The 22188-nt window shown below is 35.1% G+C and overlaps 1 protein-coding gene across 5 annotated transcripts in view; it reads left to right on the top strand.

The window, feature by feature from the left end:
- The window catches only part of LOC136025188 (basic helix-loop-helix ARNT-like protein 1), a 353837-nt gene that overhangs the window by 172832 nt on the left and 158817 nt on the right, over positions 1 to 22188 (top strand). The window contains exon 2 of one of the 5 annotated variants that reach the window (XM_065700985.1): positions 7906 to 7982. The exons of the other annotated variants lie outside the window; for them this stretch is intronic. Coding sequence (XP_065557057.1) covers positions 7951 to 7982 — 32 coding nt within the window. The 5' untranslated portion in view covers positions 7906 to 7950. The remainder of the gene's footprint in view (positions 1 to 7905; positions 7983 to 22188) is intronic. 5 annotated transcript variants of the gene reach the window in all.

Genomic DNA, 22188 nt, shown 5'->3' with positions numbered 1-22188 from the left:
ACGACATATACAATTGATGCTTATGTCGTACATCCGGATTACAGATGGAAACATTACTTTTCTAAGGTTCCATCTTTTCTAAATTCGAAAATGTATGCCACAACTTTGACTCTGTTTGTCAATAAACATTTTATACTTGAAGGCTGAACAATATTTTAGTTCAGAAATGACTAACGACATATACAATTGATGCTTATGTCGTACATCCGGATTACAGATGGAAACATTACTTTTCTAAGGTTCCATCTTTTCTAAATTCGAAAATGTATGCCACAACTTTGACTCTGTTTGTCAATAAACATTTTATACTTGAAGGCTGAACAATATTTTAGTTCAGAAATGACTAACGACATATACAATTGATGCTTATGTCGTACATCCGGATTACAGATGGAAACATTACTTTTCTAAGGTTCCATCTTTTCTAAATTCGAAAATGTATGCCACAACTTTGACTCTGTTTGTCAATAAACATTTTATACTTGAAGGCTGAACAATATTTTAGTTCAGAAATGACTAACGACATATACAATTGATGCTTATGTCGTACATCCAGATTACAGATGGAAACATTACTTTTCTAAGGTTCCATCTTTTCTAAATTCGAAAATGTATGCCACAACTTTGACTCTGTTTGTCAATAAACATTTTATACTTGAAGGCTGAACAATATTTTAGTTCAGAAATGACTAACGACATATACAATTGATGCTTATGTCGTACATCCGGATTACAGATGGAAACATTACTTTTCTAAGGTTCCATCTTTTCTAAATTCGAAAATGTATGCCACAACTTTGACTCTGTTTGTCAATAAACATTTTATACTTGAAGGCTGAACAATATTTTAGTTCAGAAATGACTAACGACATATACAATTGATGCTTATGTCGTACATCCAGATTACAGATGGAAACATTACTTTTCTAAGGTTCCATCTTTTCTAAATTCGAAAATGTATGCCACAACTTTGACTCTGTTTGTCAATAAACATTTTATACTTGAAGGCTGAACAATATTTTAGTTCAGAAATGACTAACGACATATACAATTGATGCTTATGTCGTACATCCGGATTACAGATGGAAACATTACTTTTCTAAGGTTCCATCTTTTCTAAATTCGAAAATGTATGCCACAACTTTGACTCTGTTTGTCAATAAACATTTTATACTTGAAGGCTGAACAATATTTTAGTTCAGAAATGACTAACGACATATACAATTGATGCTTATGTCGTACATCCAGATTACAGATGGAAACATTACTTTTCTAAGGTTCCATCTTTTCTAAATTCGAAAATGTATGCCACAACTTTGACTCTGTTTGTCAATAAACATTTTATACTTGAAGGCTGAACAATATTTTAGTTCAGAAATGACTAACGACATATAGAATTGATGCTTATGTCGTACATCCAGATTACAGATGGAAACATTACTTTTCTAAGGTTCCATCTTTTCTAAATTCGAAAATGTATGCCACAACTTTGACTCTGTTTGTCAATAAACATTTTATACTTGAAGGCTGAACAATATTTTAGTTCAGAAATGACTAACGACATATACAATTGATGCTTATGTCGTACATCCGGATTACAGATGGAAACATTACTTTTCTAAGGTTCCATCTTTTCTAAATTCGAAAATGTATGCCACAACTTTGACTCTGTTTGTCAATAAACATTTTATACTTGAAGGCTGAACAATATTTTAGTTCAGAAATGACTAACGACATATACAATTGATGCTTATGTCGTACATCCGGATTACAGATGGAAACATTACTTTTCTAAGGTTCCATCTTTTCTAAATTCGAAAATGTATGCCACAACTTTGACTCTGTTTGTCAATAAACATTTTATACTTGAAGGCTGAACAATATTTTAGTTCAGAAATGACTAACGACATATACAATTGATGCTTATGTCGTACATCCGGATTACAGATGGAAACATTACTTTTCTAAGGTTCCATCTTTTCTAAATTCGAAAATGTATGCCACAACTTTGACTCTGTTTGTCAATAAACATTTTATACTTGAAGGCTGAACAATATTTTAGTTCAGAAATGACTAACGACATATAGAATTGATGCTTATGTCGTACATCCGGATTACAGATGGAAACATTACTTTTCTAAGGTTCCATCTTTTCTAAATTCGAAAATGTATGCCACAACTTTGACTCTGTTTGTCAATAAACATTTTATACTTGAAGGCTGAACAATATTTTAGTTCAGAAATGACTAACGACATATACAATTGATGCTTATGTCGTACATCCAGATTACAGATGGAAACATTACTTTTCTAAGGTTCCATCTTTTCTAAATTCGAAAATGTATGCCACAACTTTGACTCTGTTTGTCAATAAACATTTTATACTTGAAGGCTGAACAATATTTTAGTTCAGAAATGACTAACGACATATACAATTGATGCTTATGTCGTACATCCGGATTACAGATGGAAACATTACTTTTCTAAGGTTCCATCTTTTCTAAATTCGAAAATGTATGCCACAACTTTGACTCTGTTTGTCAATAAACATTTTATACTTGAAGGCTGAACAATATTTTAGTTCAGAAATGACTAACGACATATACAATTGATGCTTATGTCGTACATCCAGATTACAGATGGAAACATTACTTTTCTAAGGTTCCATCTTTTCTAAATTCGAAAATGTATGCCACAACTTTGACTCTGTTTGTCAATAAACATTTTATACTTGAAGGCTGAACAATATTTTAGTTCAGAAATGACTAACGACATATACAATTGATGCTTATGTCGTACATCCGGATTACAGATGGAAACATTACTTTTCTAAGGTTCCATCTTTTCTAAATTCGAAAATGTATGCCACAACTTTGACTCTGTTTGTCAATAAACATTTTATACTTGAAGGCTGAACAATATTTTAGTTCAGAAATGACTAACGACATATACAATTGATGCTTATGTCGTACATCCAGATTACAGATGGAAACATTACTTTTCTAAGGTTCCATCTTTTCTAAATTCGAAAATGTATGCCACAACTTTGACTCTGTTTGTCAATAAACATTTTATACTTGAAGGCTGAACAATATTTTAGTTCAGAAATGACTAACGACATATACAATTGATGCTTATGTCGTACATCCGGATTACAGATGGAAACATTACTTTTCTAAGGTTCCATCTTTTCTAAATTCGAAAATGTATGCCACAACTTTGACTCTGTTTGTCAATAAACATTTTATACTTGAAGGCTGAACAATATTTTAGTTCAGAAATGACTAACGACATATACAATTGATGCTTATGTCGTACATCCGGATTACAGATGGAAACATTACTTTTCTAAGGTTCCATCTTTTCTAAATTCGAAAATGTATGCCACAACTTTGACTCTGTTTGTCAATAAACATTTTATACTTGAAGGCTGAACAATATTTTAGTTCAGAAATGACTAACAACATACATAATTGATGCTTATGTCGTACATAGTTTTGATTTCATCAGTAAATGTGACTAAAGTGTGTCCTGGGTATGAAGGATAGAGCCGATTTTAGCCAATTAAATTGGCATATTAATTAGCCAATTAATATGCAGCACAGTAATAGCTAGCAATATATCTGTGAGTGGAGAGATAGTTCGTTTTGTGTGCAGTCAATTCTTGTAACCCCCCTTAATTGTTTAACCATTAACTACCACGAGTGCCAAAGTGATCTAGTTGGACCCCCTTTTGTCCACAAGATACTTAACGATGTCTGTCTGGATGAAAAAATGGGGGTTCACAGTTCATAAGAAGGGCCCTGCAAAAATTTATTTGGTTTAGATAATGATAGAATAAGTAGTGGTAGTAACAGTTGTAGGATTGATAGTTGCCTTAGCTTTAGTAGCAGTAATAATAGACGCAGAAGTAGTTGTAGTAGGATGCAAATAATGCCTTTTGGTTAGTCCAACATTCCCCACAGAAAGTCCTGTTGCTTTCAAATTGACACACCAGGTCGTCCCTAAGATATTGCTAGTACGCCCTTTGGACAACCTGTATGCAGACGGGACGTTGTAATTCAATTCAAACTCTCTCATCAGTAATCTCTGAAAATTTCATCTTCATATTCTTGACCATAGTTTTATTAACAGTCACAGTACTAGTAGTGGAAGCGCTAGTAGTATTAGTTGTACGACTAGCACGTTTCAATTTAGTGCAATCAGCCATTGCTATGATATTGCCGAAATGCTCTTTTGATAACCTGTATATCCATTGTGTGTTTTAATTTAGTTGAACTTCCCCTTCTATACTTCTTGAAATTTACATCTTAATGCTCTTAGCCTTAGCTTTAGTTGCAATAGAAGTAGTACTTGTAGTAGTTGTAGTTAGATTAGTAGTTGTAGCAGTAGTAGCAGCAGTGGTAGTAGTAATTATAGTGTCATGCCCATTTTGCCTTTTGGTCAATTGATTTTCCCCCTTAAGCCTCTCCTGAAAGTTCATATTTATTTCCCTAATCCATTCTTGAGATACGCTCTTCCGACAATCTGCATGTACACATCGTTTTACTACAGTTCACTTTACGTAAAATGCCTTTTCTAATGGTAAATTCTGTATGTAAAAAATGGATAAATTGTATAATTTACAATCCTTGCCCGGGGGCTGCGGGGTATGGATTCCTGAGGTTCAACAATTAGACGTTGTTCATGTGTATCCTCTCGCTGAACCTGGATTGAGGCATTCAGCTTTCATTGGTTTGTCTTGTACGTTGGGCGCATGATGATTCTGGTACTATCTTTCTGGTGTAAACCCGACGGTTGCCAATGGGGTGGGAGGGGATTGTTTGTACGTAGTACCTGGCCAAAGTATCTCCATTGGCGAACTCACATGACATCTGTCGCAAAAACCTGACCCCTCATGACGTGGATGGATTGTTTGGTTATACTCTGGTCCCAGTGAATCACAGAATAAGTACATGCACGAACAGTAGCGAAAAGTTTCTTGAAAAATGATACAGATTAAAGCGCTCGGAAAAGGATATCCCTTTGCGCGTCATAGCAATAGTTCGAGTGTCCCTTTTTTTTTAGTTAACATTCACTGTTGTATGTTCCAAAACACTCACTGTTGTATGTTCCAATAGTCCTTGTGTAACATGGCTGTTGGCGGAAGTAGACTATATGAATGGTTCAGGAGGGGTTCGAAAGTCTCCCTTTGTGTACATTCAATTTTTCATCAAACAATTTGGGGTAATGTTCAGTGGTAATCACTGTTCAAAACGTAATTAAAGATCCACTTGTGCTAGTAGAAACGAAAATTAGATTTTTTTTATAACAATAAATAGCCTGCACCTTAAGAATCGGCTTGTTATAATAGTTTCAAATATGTAAAATTTATTAAGATACATGTTGCCCACAAAAAGTTACGGTTTGAGAGCATTTGCTCATTTGTTTAAAAAGTGTCGTTGATGAAGGTTGTACCATCGAATACACCATATCATTCAGTGAACTCCACCGAAGTGTTTTCAAGTCTTTATCTATAAAAAATGCGAAATAAATATTTTTTTTAGGATGATCACAGATGCGTGTTGTTTGTTCCTGCAGTTTTATTTCAGTAGTAATTGTTTAGAAACAGCAGGCCTAGAATATTGGAAGGGGGCTCATATGAACAAAAATGTAAAGACCATGCGTCTTTTAAGTAGTATAAGAGATTGTGCCACAATCTTGTTTTTTTTTTTTTTTTTTACTATTCTATGGCGCAAAACACCAAATTTTGCCTAAAGAGGACCAAGTCAAATTTTGAGATCTTCTTCAGGCTTCAGATTATCAATATATGTATATTGATTTTCTCAACTTCAGAGGCAACAATTCGCCGAGATGGCTCATTCCTTCCCAATCAGTTAATGTAGAAAATTATTTTTAAGCCTCATTAAGCTTAATGTCGATCTTATTTTAATTCGCAGTTTGAAGAACGTGACGGTAGCTTGAGGTACCTCAAATGGCATTTTAAATACTTCCTACCGCAGATAATTGTTAATTTAATACAATGATATGAATACTTCAGCGTAAAAAAAATACTGATAATGTAAAAGGAATTTGTTTTTCAAAGATTCATGATGAAATATGTCTGTATTTATAAAACTAACACAGGGATAATTTAGTTTTTTCTAGCAGTAGAATTCGGGGATTCCAGCCCCAAGGACTTGAATTGTCAAAGTGAAATTCAAAAAATAAGCAGAGACAATAACGATATTCAAGTCGTAATGGAATATCTTCTTTGGTTGTTATGTGATACAAAATAACGTCGCCTAGCCTCAAAGAACTAAAGCATAGAAAATTATATGCTAAGTAGTGGCACTAGGTATTTTGTTCCTTGTTAACAATTTTGAAGAGTAAATTAATTTCTAAGAGTAACTTCTAATTATTTTTACCATGTTTGTTCGCAACATTTTTTTCTTTAAAAAGAGTAATACTTTTAAAATGGTAATCAGTAATTTTTTAAGCACTCTGTTTTCAGTGAAGTGTCAATGACGATCTAGCCTTTAGTAGATGGCAACCCAACCCTTATTTGCGGTAATTTCTGTTCATTTTGAGCTGTACTTGATTGCTCATTTGAATTTCTGTTTGTTTTACTTTAACCATTCATTTATTCGAGTTTATCTTTCTGTATTACCTTATCTCTGCTTTTGCTGGCTCTCAGTCGCTCTGGACTCCTCTCTGAAGAAATTCAGCTTGGAAAATGTTGTTTTTAACGTTATTTTCTCATGTTACTCCGAATCTAGGTATTACCCAAAAGATTTATGTTTGATGGAATGACGTGCTCTGTGGTGAGATTGGACTCTCCATCCCCCGAAAAAGATGATTAAATGAAAATGCTTAGTTTGTTGTTATGTAAATCTGAATAGTTTCCCCTCTCTCCCCATATCAAAACCTCAAAAATGAACCCGGTTTAACAGGTGCCTCCTTTTTACCGGGTCTATTCTCGGGATTCGATAACGCCCATTCCGATTATACCTAAAAGAGGTTTGTTTGATTTAAGGGTTACTTGTCTGTTAGCCAGTACACACCTGGATCAGTAGGTACGGGTTTGAAACAACTGAGACGGGAGATAGGATATATATAATTTGTGGTGTTTATTTGCACATTAGGAACTGGGGGGCTGAGGGTTCAGAATAGCGGGGTTTGCATACAAAATTTAACCTTGCCAAAATACCAACTAAACATTTATTAAAATATTGTATTCAGTGAAAACCTACAATTTAGATTTTCATTGAGCCGAAGCTAATTGTCTCCGTACATAAACAATAATCAGTAAACCGGTTAATGTCTGATTTTATTGATCCAAATTCTCGAGTGTGTACTATCCAACAGATAGGTACCGATTTAAATTTCACCCCTCCCCCTATCCTCGAAATAATAAAGATTAAATAGTTTTCTCTTATGACCACGTCGTAAATTCTCGAGTGTTCCTATAAGTACCCAAAAAAGATCCATAGGGAAAAACAGACAAAATTGCTGGCAGTTCTAACTCCCCTGTGAAAATTTTCACCAGCTGAAATGGTCATTCTGGCTGGTATGCAAAAGGTAAACAATAATTTAGATACGTGTTTAAACGGGCATTACGCTATGTCAGGTTTTGTTTTGCAACAACTGATACAATCTCTATAGATTTTTTTACTCGGACATACAAAGTAAGGATGCGCTCTAGACTGGTTTCCAGTGAGCATTGATAGCCTGTATAGCCTGTATCTTTTCCGCAAAATGTCTCGTACTTTTTACTAAAGGTCGAGAACACAAAATCTAGTTTCAAGTGCGGTGTATTTAAATAAGTTTGTTTGTTCATTCTGAAGAATTTATGACATCTTCATTTGATTCCAATTTTAGAATTATGTGTTGTTAATTAGTGTCATATAGAGAATATTATTGTAGATGGTGTGACAATACAAATGTGTTAGAGAAGACTCAGGGGGCAGAATGGAAGAGGGGTCAATACATCAGTTACCAAGGTGAGTTCATTTTGACGTTATTGTTTTTTAATTAAGAAATAGAAATATGAGTTTAAATGACTTCTGTAAATTAATGATGTAATTCGTTAATCCGATAAAAAAAAGACTGTACTTATCGGTTACATAATAAACACTCGAAAAGTGAAGTTTGGTTAATACTAATGAAATAGAACAAAATATTATGAAAAATATGGTTTAGTAACAAAATTACGAAAACTACCACAAAGAATTATGGAAAGGGGACCGCCTAGAGCGTAGTACATTAAATACATAACCTAACCGATGTACCTTTTTGCCCCTCAACCTCCAAAAAACCTATTCAGAAATATTGTTCACAGAATGATAAACCCCTGTTTGATTAGCGAGCCAAAGGAATTGTCTTGTTAAAGAAGCCGGCCGCCTGACTAATTTTTGTCTTATGAATGTGTCATAAATTATCTAGTGTTTAGTTATATAACCGATAAGCACCAAAAAGCCCTATAACAGATCATTCTAGTCACTATTCAATGTCCTTTCCAAATATAATTCTTACTTTCGTCACAGTTGAGTCACTGCCCCACCCCTTAGTGAAGAAGGACATAACCATGGTCTATATACTTTATTATTTTAGGTTATCATTTTTTGTGTTTATGTCTCATCAATGATTGGTTTATATCCTTAATAAATCCAATTAAAAAAAAAAAAAAAAAAAAAAAAAAAAAAAAAAAAAAAACACCCCGAAAAATTAGCAAGTATAGCTGTATAGACTTGCGACGGCAGTAATCATTACATTTTAAAACAGCATCAGTTAGGGACGAATACTACTACTACTACTACTAACAACTCATTGCAGCACCAAGCCGCCTGAGGCTAACACAGCTACACACGCTCCTCCCTAATGTCAATCTGCCCAAAGCCTCCCTTTTACACCGTCCCAAAAAGTTCTCATTTCGGTTAAATCTTTCCTAACAACATCCTCTCACCCCATTTGGGGACTATTGACATTTTCTTCTGTCGAGTTTAAGCATTAGAACATAAAATATACCCCTTCTGCTAACACAGAAAGTGCTTGAGCTGGAATGAAACTTCCAGGAATGTATTTGCAGTCGCAAATTGGGTATAAGAAGTGGTTAATTTACCAGTTTCGCTCCTTCTCTCTTAAAAGTGATAAGATAACCTATAATTCTTACCATTTATTTTACAATATTATCGCAAGTCGCAATTTGAGATGATGTGTTGGTTCCCCTCCTGCACTGGTATCCGGGACCATTGCTTTTCCTGAGGCCAAAACGATTTCAATAATCTAAGAATATTAGGTTAAAGAAATAGCTATCATATCGACATTTTGACTGACGATTTCAGACGCTTCGAACTGGACATAGTAAGATTTTCAGAAACTCGAATCCCAGGGGTAGGAAGCATGAAATTATGTGATATAGAATTCATCTACTCACGCAGTGAGGATAGTGTATATAGACAGGGAGTGGGGCTCATGAGGAATAAGGAAGCTGCCTAGTCTCCCTTAAAAAAAATGTCCGATTATGTTGATAGAAAAGCTTTAGTGATAGTCTTATCCTTGTATGGTATACCAGACAAATATGTACGATAAAAACGCTGCTGCAGTTAATGTAGAAAATGAGGTTAGCAGCTGGTTTCATATTGAATCAGGAATTAAGCAGGGTTACCTTTTATCCCCCTTTATATGAATCCTTTTGATAGACTTACTTAAAGGAAACCGGAAAGGCAATGGAAGAACACGGATTCGAATAAAGAAGAAAACACTTTCCTGGACTTAGATCATACTGATGATTTAAGCATCCTAGGTAAAAGTTTTTGCAAAATGAACGAAATTTTGGAGGTTTTGCGAGTTCAGGGTTTTAGAAGAGGTTTCAAAATTAACATTAAGAAGACTAAGTCACTAAGGCTAGGAATAAGTGAAGATGAAAAGGTGACGTTGGATAACGAAAAGATTGATCAAAGCGAAAAGATCGCACTTACCTTGGTAGTGTCATTAGTGACGACAGTGGGAGCATTGAAGATGTTAAAAGTAGAATAACCTAGGCTCAGGCTGTTTCTTTCACAGCTGAAAAAAAAATTAAGAAGAAGAAGATAAGTCTGCCAACCAAGATCAGAATATTGGAATCTACAATGATAACAGTGGTCAAATATAGCTCTGGAGCATGGGTGCTCCAAAAAATGGACGAAAATTTGCTTGATTTTTTTCCAGAGAATTTGCCTACTGATTGTTTTAGGTTCCTGGCTGTCAGACCATATTTCAAACTGTAAGTTTATCGAAAAGTGCGGTTCAATCCCGCTTTCTAGGGCTATAGTCAGATAAAGCTTAAGGCTAGGGCGCGTTTTGTGGATGAAGGATGACAGATTGCCAAAGCTTGTCCTTTGCAGTCAACCATCTAGGGCTAAATGTAGAGCAGGTCGTCCGGAGTTGGAGTGGAAGGATGCAGTAAAAATGGATTTAAGGGAAAGGGGAACTTCCTGGGAAGGTGTAAAGAGGGACGCTTTAAATAGATTAGGATGGAGGAGGAGCGTGCGCAGCTGCGTTGACCTTAGAGGGCTTGGTGCTGCGGTGAGCTGTTAGTAATAGTAGTATATTGTACAAAATTCAATATAGTGGCTTTGAAAAGAAATTTGTATCCTCGTCTAAATTTAGGAATCAGGTTCTTTCAGTTACCCATTTCCATCCCATTCTTCCTTCAGGATACGGATTTTTCATGCAATTGGGAAATGTTTCTACCAGTAGTATAGAACTATAATAAATAGGCATACAGCACAACTGAAGGTAAAGAATTGTAATTGAAAACATAATGCAGCTAGGACGAAAAAGAATACATCACTTGATGCATTTCTTATTTGGTCTTTTTTATGCTCTTTCATATTTCAGTAATCACTTTTGATTGAAATTACATGTTGAATCCTTAAAGGGGCCCCAAAAGGTAAAACAGTCCTGATTAACAGTTTAAAAACTGTCGAGTGATAGAAATTACCATTTGTAGCTGATTCAGGAATAGTAATGCCCATATTCCTTAGTCTTATTAGTGACATTTTATTTTGAAAAAAAAATTGCAAGAAATTTTAAAAAGAGCCTGAAACCCCTCTAAAATGATGTCACAGCTAACTGCCCATGTATTTCAGGGTTTTCTGGCTTTCTAGAAATTCCTAAAAGTTTATTTTCATACTTACATTTTCCTTATAAGACTAAAGGAGAAAATAACTACCATTCCTGATGATTTTGTTAATGGAACTTATTGCATACTGATTTTATTGCTGATTTTCTTTTTACTATGTTTGGCGCTGACTTTTGCCCTTGGAACTTGTTGTATGCTGCTTTTTATAACTTGTTGCACGTTGATTTTAGTTTGTGAAACTTGTTGCATATTTGTTTTTCTCCTCATGAAACTGATTTTGTTCATGGATCTTTTAGCGTCCTCATTTTTTGTTCATGATACTTCTTTCATGCTGATTTTTGTTCATGAAACTTGTTCCATGTTGATTTTTCTCTTCGTGAAACTTGTACTTTGATTTTTTCATCAAGTTCTGATTTTGCTCATGGAACTTGTTGCGTGTTGATTTTTGTTCGTGGAACTTATTGCGCACTAACTTTTTTGTTCGTGAAACTTGTTGCATATTGATTTTTCTCTTTGTGAAACTTGTACATTGATTTTCCCCCTGTAAAACTGATTTTGTTCATGAAACTCATTGCCTGCTGATTTCTGTTCGTGGAACTTTTTGTGTGTTGGTTTTTGTTCATGAAACTTATTGCATATTGATTTTTCTCTTCGTGAAACTTGTACATTGATTTACTCCTCCTGAAACTGTTTTTATTCATGGCACTCGATTTTATGTTGATTTTTGTTCATGGAAATTGTTGCTTGCCGATTCTTATTCGTGAAACTTGTTGCGTGCTGATTTTTCTCTTCGTGAAACTTGTACATTGATTCTTTCTCCTTGTGAAACTGATTTTTTCCATGGAACTCTTTTCGTGTTGATTGTTGTTCGTGGAACTTGTTGCTTGCTGATTTTTGTTAATGAAAGTTGTTGCATGTTGATTTTTTTCTTCGTGAAAAAACTCGTACATTGATTTTTCTCATCACGAAACCGGTTTTGTTCATATAAGTTGTTTTCTGCTGATTTTTCTTCTGTGAATTTACTGCGCGCTGATTTTTTTGTTCGTGAAACTTATTTCACGTTGATTTTTCTCTTTGTGAAACTTGAACATTGTTTTTTTCTCCTCTTGAAAGTGATTTTCTTCATGGAAATCTTGGCTTGCTGATAATTTCTTATTCGTAGAACTTGCTGCGTCCTGATTTCTGTTCGTGAAACTTGTTGCCTGTTGATTTGTCTCTTTATGAAATTCGTTCGTTGATTTTATCCTCGTGAAACTGATTTTGTTCATGGAACCCATTGCGTGCTGATTTTTCGTTTGTGGAAATTGCTGCGTTCGGATTTCTGTTCTTGAAACATGTTGCATGTTGATTTTTCTCTTCGTGAAACTTGTTCGTTGATGTGTCTCCTCATGAAGCTGATTTTCATCATGGGACCTGATGTGTGCTGTTTGTTGTTCACGGAACAAGTTGTCTGCTTATTCTTGTCCGTAAAATTTATTACATGTTGATTTTTCTCTTTGCGAAATTTATACATTGATTTTTTTCTCCTCATGAAACTGATCTTGTTTCTGGAACCTGTTGCATGCTGATTTTTGTTTTTGGAACTTTTTGTATGGTAATTTTTGTTCTTGAAACTTGTTGCATGTTGACTTTTCTCTTTGTTAAATCTATGCATTGATTTTCCTCCTCATGAAACTGATTTTGCTTACGGAACTTGTTGTAGGCTGCTTTTTGTTAATGGAACTTGTTGCGTGCTGATTTTTGTTCGGAAACTTGTTACAGGTTGATTTTTTCTCGTTGTGAAACTTGTACATTGGTTTTTCTTCTCATGAAACTGATTATGCTCATGGAACTTGGTCCGTGTTGATTTTGTTCATGGAACTCCTTGCGAGCTGATTTTTGTTTTTGAAACCTGTTTGTTTGTAGGTTTTTCTCCTTGTGAAACTCGCACATTTATCTTCTCCTCGTGAAACCGATTTTGTTTGTGGGACTTGTTGCTTGCTGATTTTGTGTTCGTGGAACTGGCTGTCTGCTGATTTTGTTTCTTGAAACTTGATGAATATCGATTTTTCTCTTTTCGTGGAAGTTGTAAACTGAATTTTTCCCCTCGTGAATCTGGTTTTGTTTAAGAAATCAGCACTTATCAAGTTCTAGGAGCAAAATCAGTTTCGTGATGAGAAAAATCAATGTAAACACCAAAAACAAGAAGATCAATAGGGAATTTCTCAAGACAATGGGAAACAAATTAGAATGGAAATTTCGGCCCCTTTGTCCAAGGGCTATCCTCAGCAATACAAAAACATAAAAAGACAACTTACAACAGGATAAAATCAATAAAACTAAAATCTAAAAAAATTCAAAACAGTCCCAGCATCCTTATCTCAGTGAAGTTCAACCAGGACTGATAAATAAATTGTGATGAAACGAGGCTATTCGTTAAAATGAAAGAGAATGGTTTAAAAACACGTTTTTAATGCCAACCGTGCTTTTTTGGCTGCTGATCTTATAAGTCTATTTGTGACAGGTTCTGTGTAAATATGTATCGATTTTTTAAGATATTTTGTAAGGTCATTTTTATTTATATTTGTGTATAGAACATTTAGTGAATATTCTCCCAAGTCCCTCTTTAAGGAAATTTTATTATTAATCTTTCTATATTTATATTTTCCCTGATTTCATTGGTTAGTTTTCCGTTAATATCATTGAACTGAAGTCTGATTTCAATTACTTCTCAAACTACTTTCTTTATGCCTAGGTCTTTGCTAATAAAGGCGGATTCTCGAAAAGTATTTTGTTGCTAGGATTTAATAGTTGAACAGACTACCTTACTGGGCTACTGCAACAAACAGGGTCCCTGAATCAACATCGAGGTCACAAACTCTTTTGTCAATTTAAACTCTCAAAAAGAATTACGCTGTTATCCCTCAGGTAAATTAATCTACATTCATTTAAGGATCAACGATCGTTTATTAATGTATTTATAAAGTGAGGGTTTATTCTCCTCTCATCGTCGCCCCAACCAAACATTATATTATTTGATCTAGTTACTTGCCGTTAAACAGATAAATCAAATGTATAGATCTATAGGGTCTTACCGCCCTCTAAGTATATTTAAGCTTCTTCAATTAAAGATTTACTTCAATTTATTCAAAGAGACAGACCATCTCTCGTTAAGCCATTCATTCCAGCCTCAAATCAAAATGCTAATGATTATACTACCTTCTCATTGTCATTATACCACGTCAGTACACGCATGTTGATTTTCCTCTTCGTGAAACTTGCACATTCATTTTTCTCCTCGTGAAACTGATTTCATTCATGGAAATTGTTGCATGCTTTTTTTGACACATTATCCAACCTAACTTAACCTAACCTACTATGTGTATTTTAGGTGTAGGTTCTTCCACACTTGGTACATTCCCCCACATCTAACCTAGCACAAGTGAACAAAATTAGCACATGAACAAAATTAGTTTCACGAGGATAAACACTCAATTTACAAGCTTCGTCATGAGAAAAATCAACATGCAACAAGGTTCACGAACAAAAGATCAGCACGAATCAAATTCCACGAACAAAAATCGGCATGCAGTAATTTCTATGAACAAAATCAGTTTCACGAAGAGAATAGTCAATGTGCATGTTTCTAGAAGAGAAAAATAGACATGCAACAAGCTTCACGACCAATATCAGCACGAAACAAGTTCCATGACCAAATCAGTCTCACATGGAGAAAAATCAATGTTGGGGTTTTCATGAAGAGAAAAAATAACAAGCAACAAGTTTGACGAACAAAAATTAGAACGCATTAGGTTCCACAAACAAAAACAGCACCCAACGAGCTCCAGGAGCAACATTAGTTTTACGAGAGAAAAAAAAATCAATGTACTAGTTCCACGAATAGAAAAATAAAGAAGCAACAAGTTTCACGAACAAAAATTAGCTCGAAGCAAGTTCCAAGAATAAAAAAAGCACGTAATAAATTTCATGAACAAAGTCATTTTCACGAGTAGAAAAATCAATGTACAAGTTTCACGAAGAGAAACATCAACATGCAATGAGAGGAGAAAAAATCAATGTACAAGTATCAAGAAGAGAAAAATCAACATGAAACAAGTTTAACGCAACAACTTCCATGGGTAAAAATCAGCATGCGACACTTCCATGAACAAAATCAGTTTCGCGATGAGAAAAATCAATATACAAGCTTCACGAGAAAATAATGAACATGAAGCAAGTGTTGCGAACAAAAATCAGCACGCAATAAGTTCCACGAACAAAAATCAACACGTGACAAATTCCATGAACAGAATAAGTTTCACGAAGAGAAAAATCAATTTGCTAATTTCACGAAGAAACATATCAACATGCGACAAGCTTCACGAATAAAAATCAGCACGCAACAAGTTCCACAAAAACAATATCACTACAAGAAAAATCAACGTACAAGTTTTAGGAAGAGAAAATCAACATGCAACATATTTCGCAAATAAGAATAAGCATGCAACAAGTTCACGAACAAAAATCAGCACGCAACAAGTTCCACGAACAAAATCAGTTTTACGAGGGGACAATATCAATGAACAAATTTCACGAAGAGATATAATAACATGCAACAAGTTTCATTACAAAAATCAGCACACAACAAGTTCCACGAACAAAAATCGGCACTCAACAAGTTTCATGAACAAAATCATTTTCACGAGGAGAAAAATCAATGAACAAGTTTTGCGAAGAGATATGTCCAGATGCAACAAGTTTCACGTACAAAAATCAACACGCAGCAAGTTCCATAAACAAAATATTGGCAATTTTACAAACGAAAATCAGCACGCAAGAAGTTCTACGAACTACCTTAACACGCCAAAAGTTCGATGAGCAAAATCAGTTTTACGAGGAGAAAAATCAAAGTGCAAATTTCACGAAAAGAAAGTCAATATGCAATAAGTTTCACGAACAAAAATCACCACCAAGCAAGTTCCACGAACAAAAATCAGCACCTGACAAGTTCCATGAACAAAATCAATTTTACGACGAGAAAAAATAATCTACAAGTTCACGAAGAGAAAATTCAACATGCAGCAACTGTCGTGAACAAAAATCAGCACGCAACAATTTCCACGAACAAAAACCAGCCTGCGACAAGTTTCATGAAAGAAATCAGTTTCACGAGGAGAAAAATCAATGTACAAGTTTCACGAAGAAAAAACTTACATGCAACAAATATTACGAAAAAATCAACACGCAACAAATTTCATGAACAAAATCAACATGCAACAAATTCCAAGAGCAAAATCAGTTTCACAAGTAGAAAATCAATGTGCAAAATTCACGAAGAGAAAATTAATATGCAACAAGTTTGACGAACTAAAATCAGCACACGGTAAGTTCCACAAGCAAAAATCAGCACGTAACAAGTTCCATGAACAAAATCAGTTTTATGATGAGGCAAATCAGTATACTAGTTCACGGAGAGAAAAATCAACCTGCATTACGTTTCGCGAACAAAAATAAGTGCGCAACGATTTCCACGAACAAAAACTAGCGCTTGACAAGTTCCAAAAACAAAATCAGTTTCATAAGGAGAAAAACCTGTGTACATGTTTGACCAAGAGAAAATCAATATACAACTAGTTTCACGAATAAAAATCAGCATGACATAAGTTCCACGAACAACAATCGGCCCGCAACAAGTTCCATGAACAAAATCAGTCTCATAAGGAAAAGATGAATGTACATGTTTCACGAAGAGAAACATCAACATGTAACAAGTTTGTCGAACAAAAATCAGCACATAATAAGTTCCACTAACAAAAGCAGCACACAACAAGTTCCATAAACACAATCAGTTTCACGAGGAGCAAAATCAATGTAAAATTTAAAGAAAAAATCAACCTGCAACAAGTTTGACGAACAAAAATTTTCACGAAACAAGTTCCATAAATAAAATAAAAACACGCAAGAAGTTCCTTGAACAAAAATTTTTTTACGAGAAACATAGATGGTCAAGTTTCACAAAGATGAAAATCAACATGTAACCAGTTTCTAGGACAAAAATCAACATGCACCAAGTTTTATGAACACAATCAGTTTTACGAGGAGAAAAATCTATGTAAAATTTTCACGAAGAAAAAATCAACGTGCAACAAGTTTGACGAACAAAAATCTACACGGGACAAGTTCCATGAATAAAATCAACAGGTAAGAAGTTCCATGAACAAACATTTTGTGAGGAGAATTATTGATCTACAAGTTTCACGAACATGAAAATCAACATGTAGCCAGTTTCTCGAACAAAAATTAACATGCAACAAAATCTATTAACAAGAACAGTTTTATGAGCAGAAAAACAATTTACAAGTCTCGCGAGGAATAAATCAACATTCAACAAGTTTCACGAACAAAAATCAGCACACAGCAAGTTCCACTAACAAAATCAGTACGCAATAAGTTTCACAAACAAAATCAGTTTCACGAAGAGAAAAATCTTGTACAAGTTTTACGAAGATAAAAAAACAACATGTAACAAGTTTCGCAAACAAAAATCAGCACGCAACAAGTTCAAATAAAAGCAATGGTCATTCTGTAGGTTATAAATTTATTTTTTAGGGGAAAATGTTGGAAAACCCTTGGTGTGATAATTTGCGCCAGAAGGGTGTCATCGGGGGCGCTTTTGCTTTGGGCCACGCCGGCCTCCATTGCTAAGTCATCAGAAGAAACGCCGATGGGGATTTTTCATTCAGTTCAAATGATTGATTTATTGTAAACGAATATTTGCACGAAAATGCCCGGAAAATATCATATATTTGATACTGCTTGCTAGAGGGTGCTATATGTCAGCCATTGAGTGTCACAGGCTTGGAATTGTCATGTGATATCGCTATCTAGCAATGAAAAAGGCAAGTTTCCGTTGTTCTACTAAAAACAATAGTCATTCTTAAGGCTATAAATTTATTTTTGAGGGGTAAATGTTGAAATAACCCTTTTGAGGGATAATGTGTGCAATTCGGGTGTCATTGGGGGGCTGGCACATTGTGTTACGCTGGCCTAAATCGCTAGGTGTCATAAAAATTGTTAATTGGGATTTCTTCATTAAGTATAAATTGTCGATTCTAGTGTAAACGAGTATTTCAGAAGTTTAAATCAATGTACAAGTTTCACAAAGAGAAAAATAAACATGCAACAAGTACGACGAACCAAAATCAGCACGCAAAAGTTCCATGAACAAAATCAGTTTCACCAGGAGAAAAATCAATGTAGAAGTTTCAAAAAGAAAGAAATCAACATGAAACAAGTTTCACAAACTAAAGTCTGCACGCACAATTTCCATGGACATATTCAACACGTTCCATGAACAAAATCAGTTTCACAATGTTGAAAATCAATGCAAAAGTTCAGGAAGAGAAAAACCAACATGCAGCAAGTGTCCCGAACAAAAATCAGCACGCAACAATTTCCATGAACAAAAACCAGCACGCAAGAAGTTCTATCAACAAAATCAGTTTCACAAGGAGGAAAATCAGTGTACAAGTTCCACCAAGAAAAAATCAACATACAATAAGTATTACGAGCAAAAATCAGCATGCAGCAAGTTCCATGGACAAAATCAACACGCAACAAGTTCCATGAAAAATCAGTTTCACGATGAGAAAAATCCATGCGCAAGTTTCACGTACTAAAATCAACTCATAGTAAGTTCCACGAACAAAAATCAGTATGTAACAAGTTCAAGGAACAAAATCCGTTTCACGATGCTGAAAATAAATTTGCAAATTCACGAAGAGAAAAATCAACATGCAGTAACTGTCGCGAACAATAATAAGCACGCAACAAGTTCTAAGAACAAAAACTAGATCACGACAGTTTCCATGAACAAAATCAGTTCCACAAAAAGAAAATTAGTGAACAAGTTTCACGAAGAGAAAAATGAATTTGCAACTAGTTTTACGAACAAAGGTCTACTCGCAACAATTTCCACTAATAACAACATGCACGCAGCAAGTTCCATGTAAAAAAATAAGTTTCGTGAGGAAAAAATAAAAGTACAACCTTTACGAAGAGAAAAATCAACATGCAATAAGTTTCGCTAACAAAAATCAGTACATAACAAGTTTCACGAACAATAATCAGCACCTAATAAGTTCCAGGAGCAAAATCAGCTTTACAAGGATGAAAATCAATGGACAAGTTTCACGACGGGAAAAATGAACATGCAACAAGTTTTACGAACCAAAGAATGCCTACGCAATTAGTTGCACAGCAAAAATCAGTGCGAAACAAGTTTCACGAACCTTTTCAGTTTCAAGAAAGAAAGAAAATCCATTTACAAGTTTCACGAATATATTCAGTTTCAAGAGAGAAAGAAAATCAATTTATAAGTTCCAGGAAAAAGAAGTCAACATGCAACAAGTTTCAAAAACAAAAATCAGCACGTAACAAGTTTCAGGAACAAAATCAACACGCAAGAAGCTCGATGAACAAAATTTACTGTATGAGGAGGAACATCAATATACAAGTCTCACTAAGATAAAAATCAACTTGCAACCAGTTTTACGAACAAAAATCAGCATGTAAGAAGTTCCATTAGCAAAATCAGTTTCACGAGGAGGAAACTCAATATACAAAATTCAGGAAGAAAAAATCAACATTCATCAAGTTTCACGAACAAAAATCAGCACGGAACAATTTCCACGGAACATGTTCCATGAGCAAAGTCAGGACGCGATATGTTTTACGAACAAAATCAGTTTCACGAAGAGAAAAATCAATGTACAAATTTCACGAAGATAAAAAACAGTATGCGACAATATTCACAAACAAAAATCAGCACGTAACAATTTCAAATAAAAGCAATTGTCACTTTTTAGTTTATAAATTTATTCTTTGAGGGAAAAATGTTGAAAAGCCCTTAGTTGTGATAACTTGCGCTAGAAAGGTGTCACCAGGGGGCAGCTACACTGTTGGAACGCCGGCCTGGAGTCAATTGCTTTGAGTCGCCAGAAGAAACGCCAACGGGGATTTTTTCATTAAGTTCAAATGATCGATTCTGGTTTAAACGAATATTTTTGCACGAAAATGCCCAAAAAATGCCATATGTGTGAAAATGCTTGCTAGAGGGTGCCGTGTATCAGCCATTGAGTGTCACTGGCTTGGAATTGTCATACATTTTGCTGTATAGCATTGAAATAGCAATTTTTAGTTGTTCTAATAAAATTCATTGTCATTCTTTACTTTATAAATATATTTTTAGGGGGAAAATGTTGAAAAAACCTTTTGTGTGATAATGTTTGCTGTAAGGGTGTCATTGAGGGGGGGGGGGGGTCTGGTACATTATGCTATTCTGGCCTCAATTGCTAGGAGTCATCAGAAGAAACGTTAACGAGGATTTTTCTTTTAGTATAACTGATCAGTTTCAGTTTAAACGAATATTTTTGCAGGGAAATACCCGAAAAATCCCATATGTCTGATAATGCCTGCAAGCCATTGAGTGTCACAGGCTTGGACTTTTGGTGAAAAATCACAGTCTAGCAATGAAATAACAAGTTTCCGCTTTCCTAATAAAATCAATGGTTATTTTTTAGTTTAATAAATCTATTTTGAAGGAAAAATGGTTGAAAACCCCTTAGTTGTGATAATATGCGGTAGAAGGGTGTCTTCGGGGAGCCTGTGCCACGCTGAGCTCAATTACTAGAAGTCATCAGAAGAAACGTTAATGGGGATATTTTTATTAAGTTTAAATGATGGATGTATTGTCAGCGAAAATTTTGCAGGAAACTGACCGAAAAAAGCCATGTGTTTGAAGAAGTCTATAAAAAGACTATAAAGACTATAAAAAAGACTATCTGATAACACTCTGTAAAGCATTACTCGACATGCAGGTGCATACAGAATTTAATCAATTTCTAGTAATCAATTTTTCCCTCTGAAAGTCAATTATTGCAGTTATATGTGAACACGCAATCAATACCTTAATCATTCTAGTATGCGCGAACAGGGGTTTTCCTTGGGTACAATTGATTATCATGCAAAATTTATTAGTCGAATCAAAATGTCAGAAATACCCTCATAGTCCACATGTCCAAGGCACAGTTCTATTGAGGGGGAATCCCTTTCGAATCTGAATGTGGACAAAACACCTTTGGAATATAAAGGTTCCCTGAGAAAAACGTCTTGAAAGAAAAAAAACGCCTTGAAAGGAAACAAAATCCCGAAGGAAAAAACATTTTGAAAAAAAGATGTCCCAGAGGAAATCAAATCTTTTCAGGTATTATGTAATATCCCACGTGTGCATCGTCATCACCTAACACCCTACGTCTGCACTCCCATTACATAACACCCTACATGTACACTTCCATTAAGTACATTTCATATGTGTGACGCCATTACATCCACGTGCGCCCCGTCATTGTGTAACATCCAACGTGTGCGTTGTCATTACATGTACATCGTCATTACGTAACACCCACGTGGGCACCGTCATCACGTAACACCAACATGTATGCTCTCTTCAGTTACTAGTGGGTATTTCCAAACGGTTCCCTGAAGTCTAGCATGTCGTGCGAGATTGCGTCATTTCCAATCAATGTACTAATTCACTTAAGACTACAGCCCATTACGTAACAACCAAACCTTATTAGGTTAACAACCAAAATAAAGAAACCCTCTATGATGTAAAATGCACGCGTGTCTCTTAGAAAACATTCCCTATGACGTAACATGCACCTGCTGGCTGTCATGGAATGGTGGAATAGGGATGCGGTTGAAACTAGGGCTGTCATGGAATGGAGGGATAGACCTGTCATTGGACCTGAAGGGTGGTCACTACTACTTACTATACGTAAACAATGAATACATTTAAAACTTGGAGACTTTTCTCCTGGGTCTGTGGGGGGGTCAACTTATACCCAGAGGCAGGTGTTGGACCTTTCAACTATGATGAACAAAATGGCTATCTCGAAATTTGATCTGACGATTTTGAGAAAAAGGTGTGGGGGAGGGGGCCTTGTTGGTCTCCAATTTCTTCAGTCACTTAAAAAGAGCGCTAAACTTTTATTTTCCCTTCGATTGGACTCTTTCCAATATTCTATAACCATTGGGTGAAAACC

This window comes from Artemia franciscana, chromosome 1 (assembly GCF_032884065.1).
Source record: "Artemia franciscana chromosome 1, ASM3288406v1, whole genome shotgun sequence".
Taxonomy (NCBI): Eukaryota; Metazoa; Arthropoda; class Branchiopoda; order Anostraca; family Artemiidae; genus Artemia; species Artemia franciscana.
This window is presented reverse-complemented; position numbering and strand designations above follow the sequence as displayed.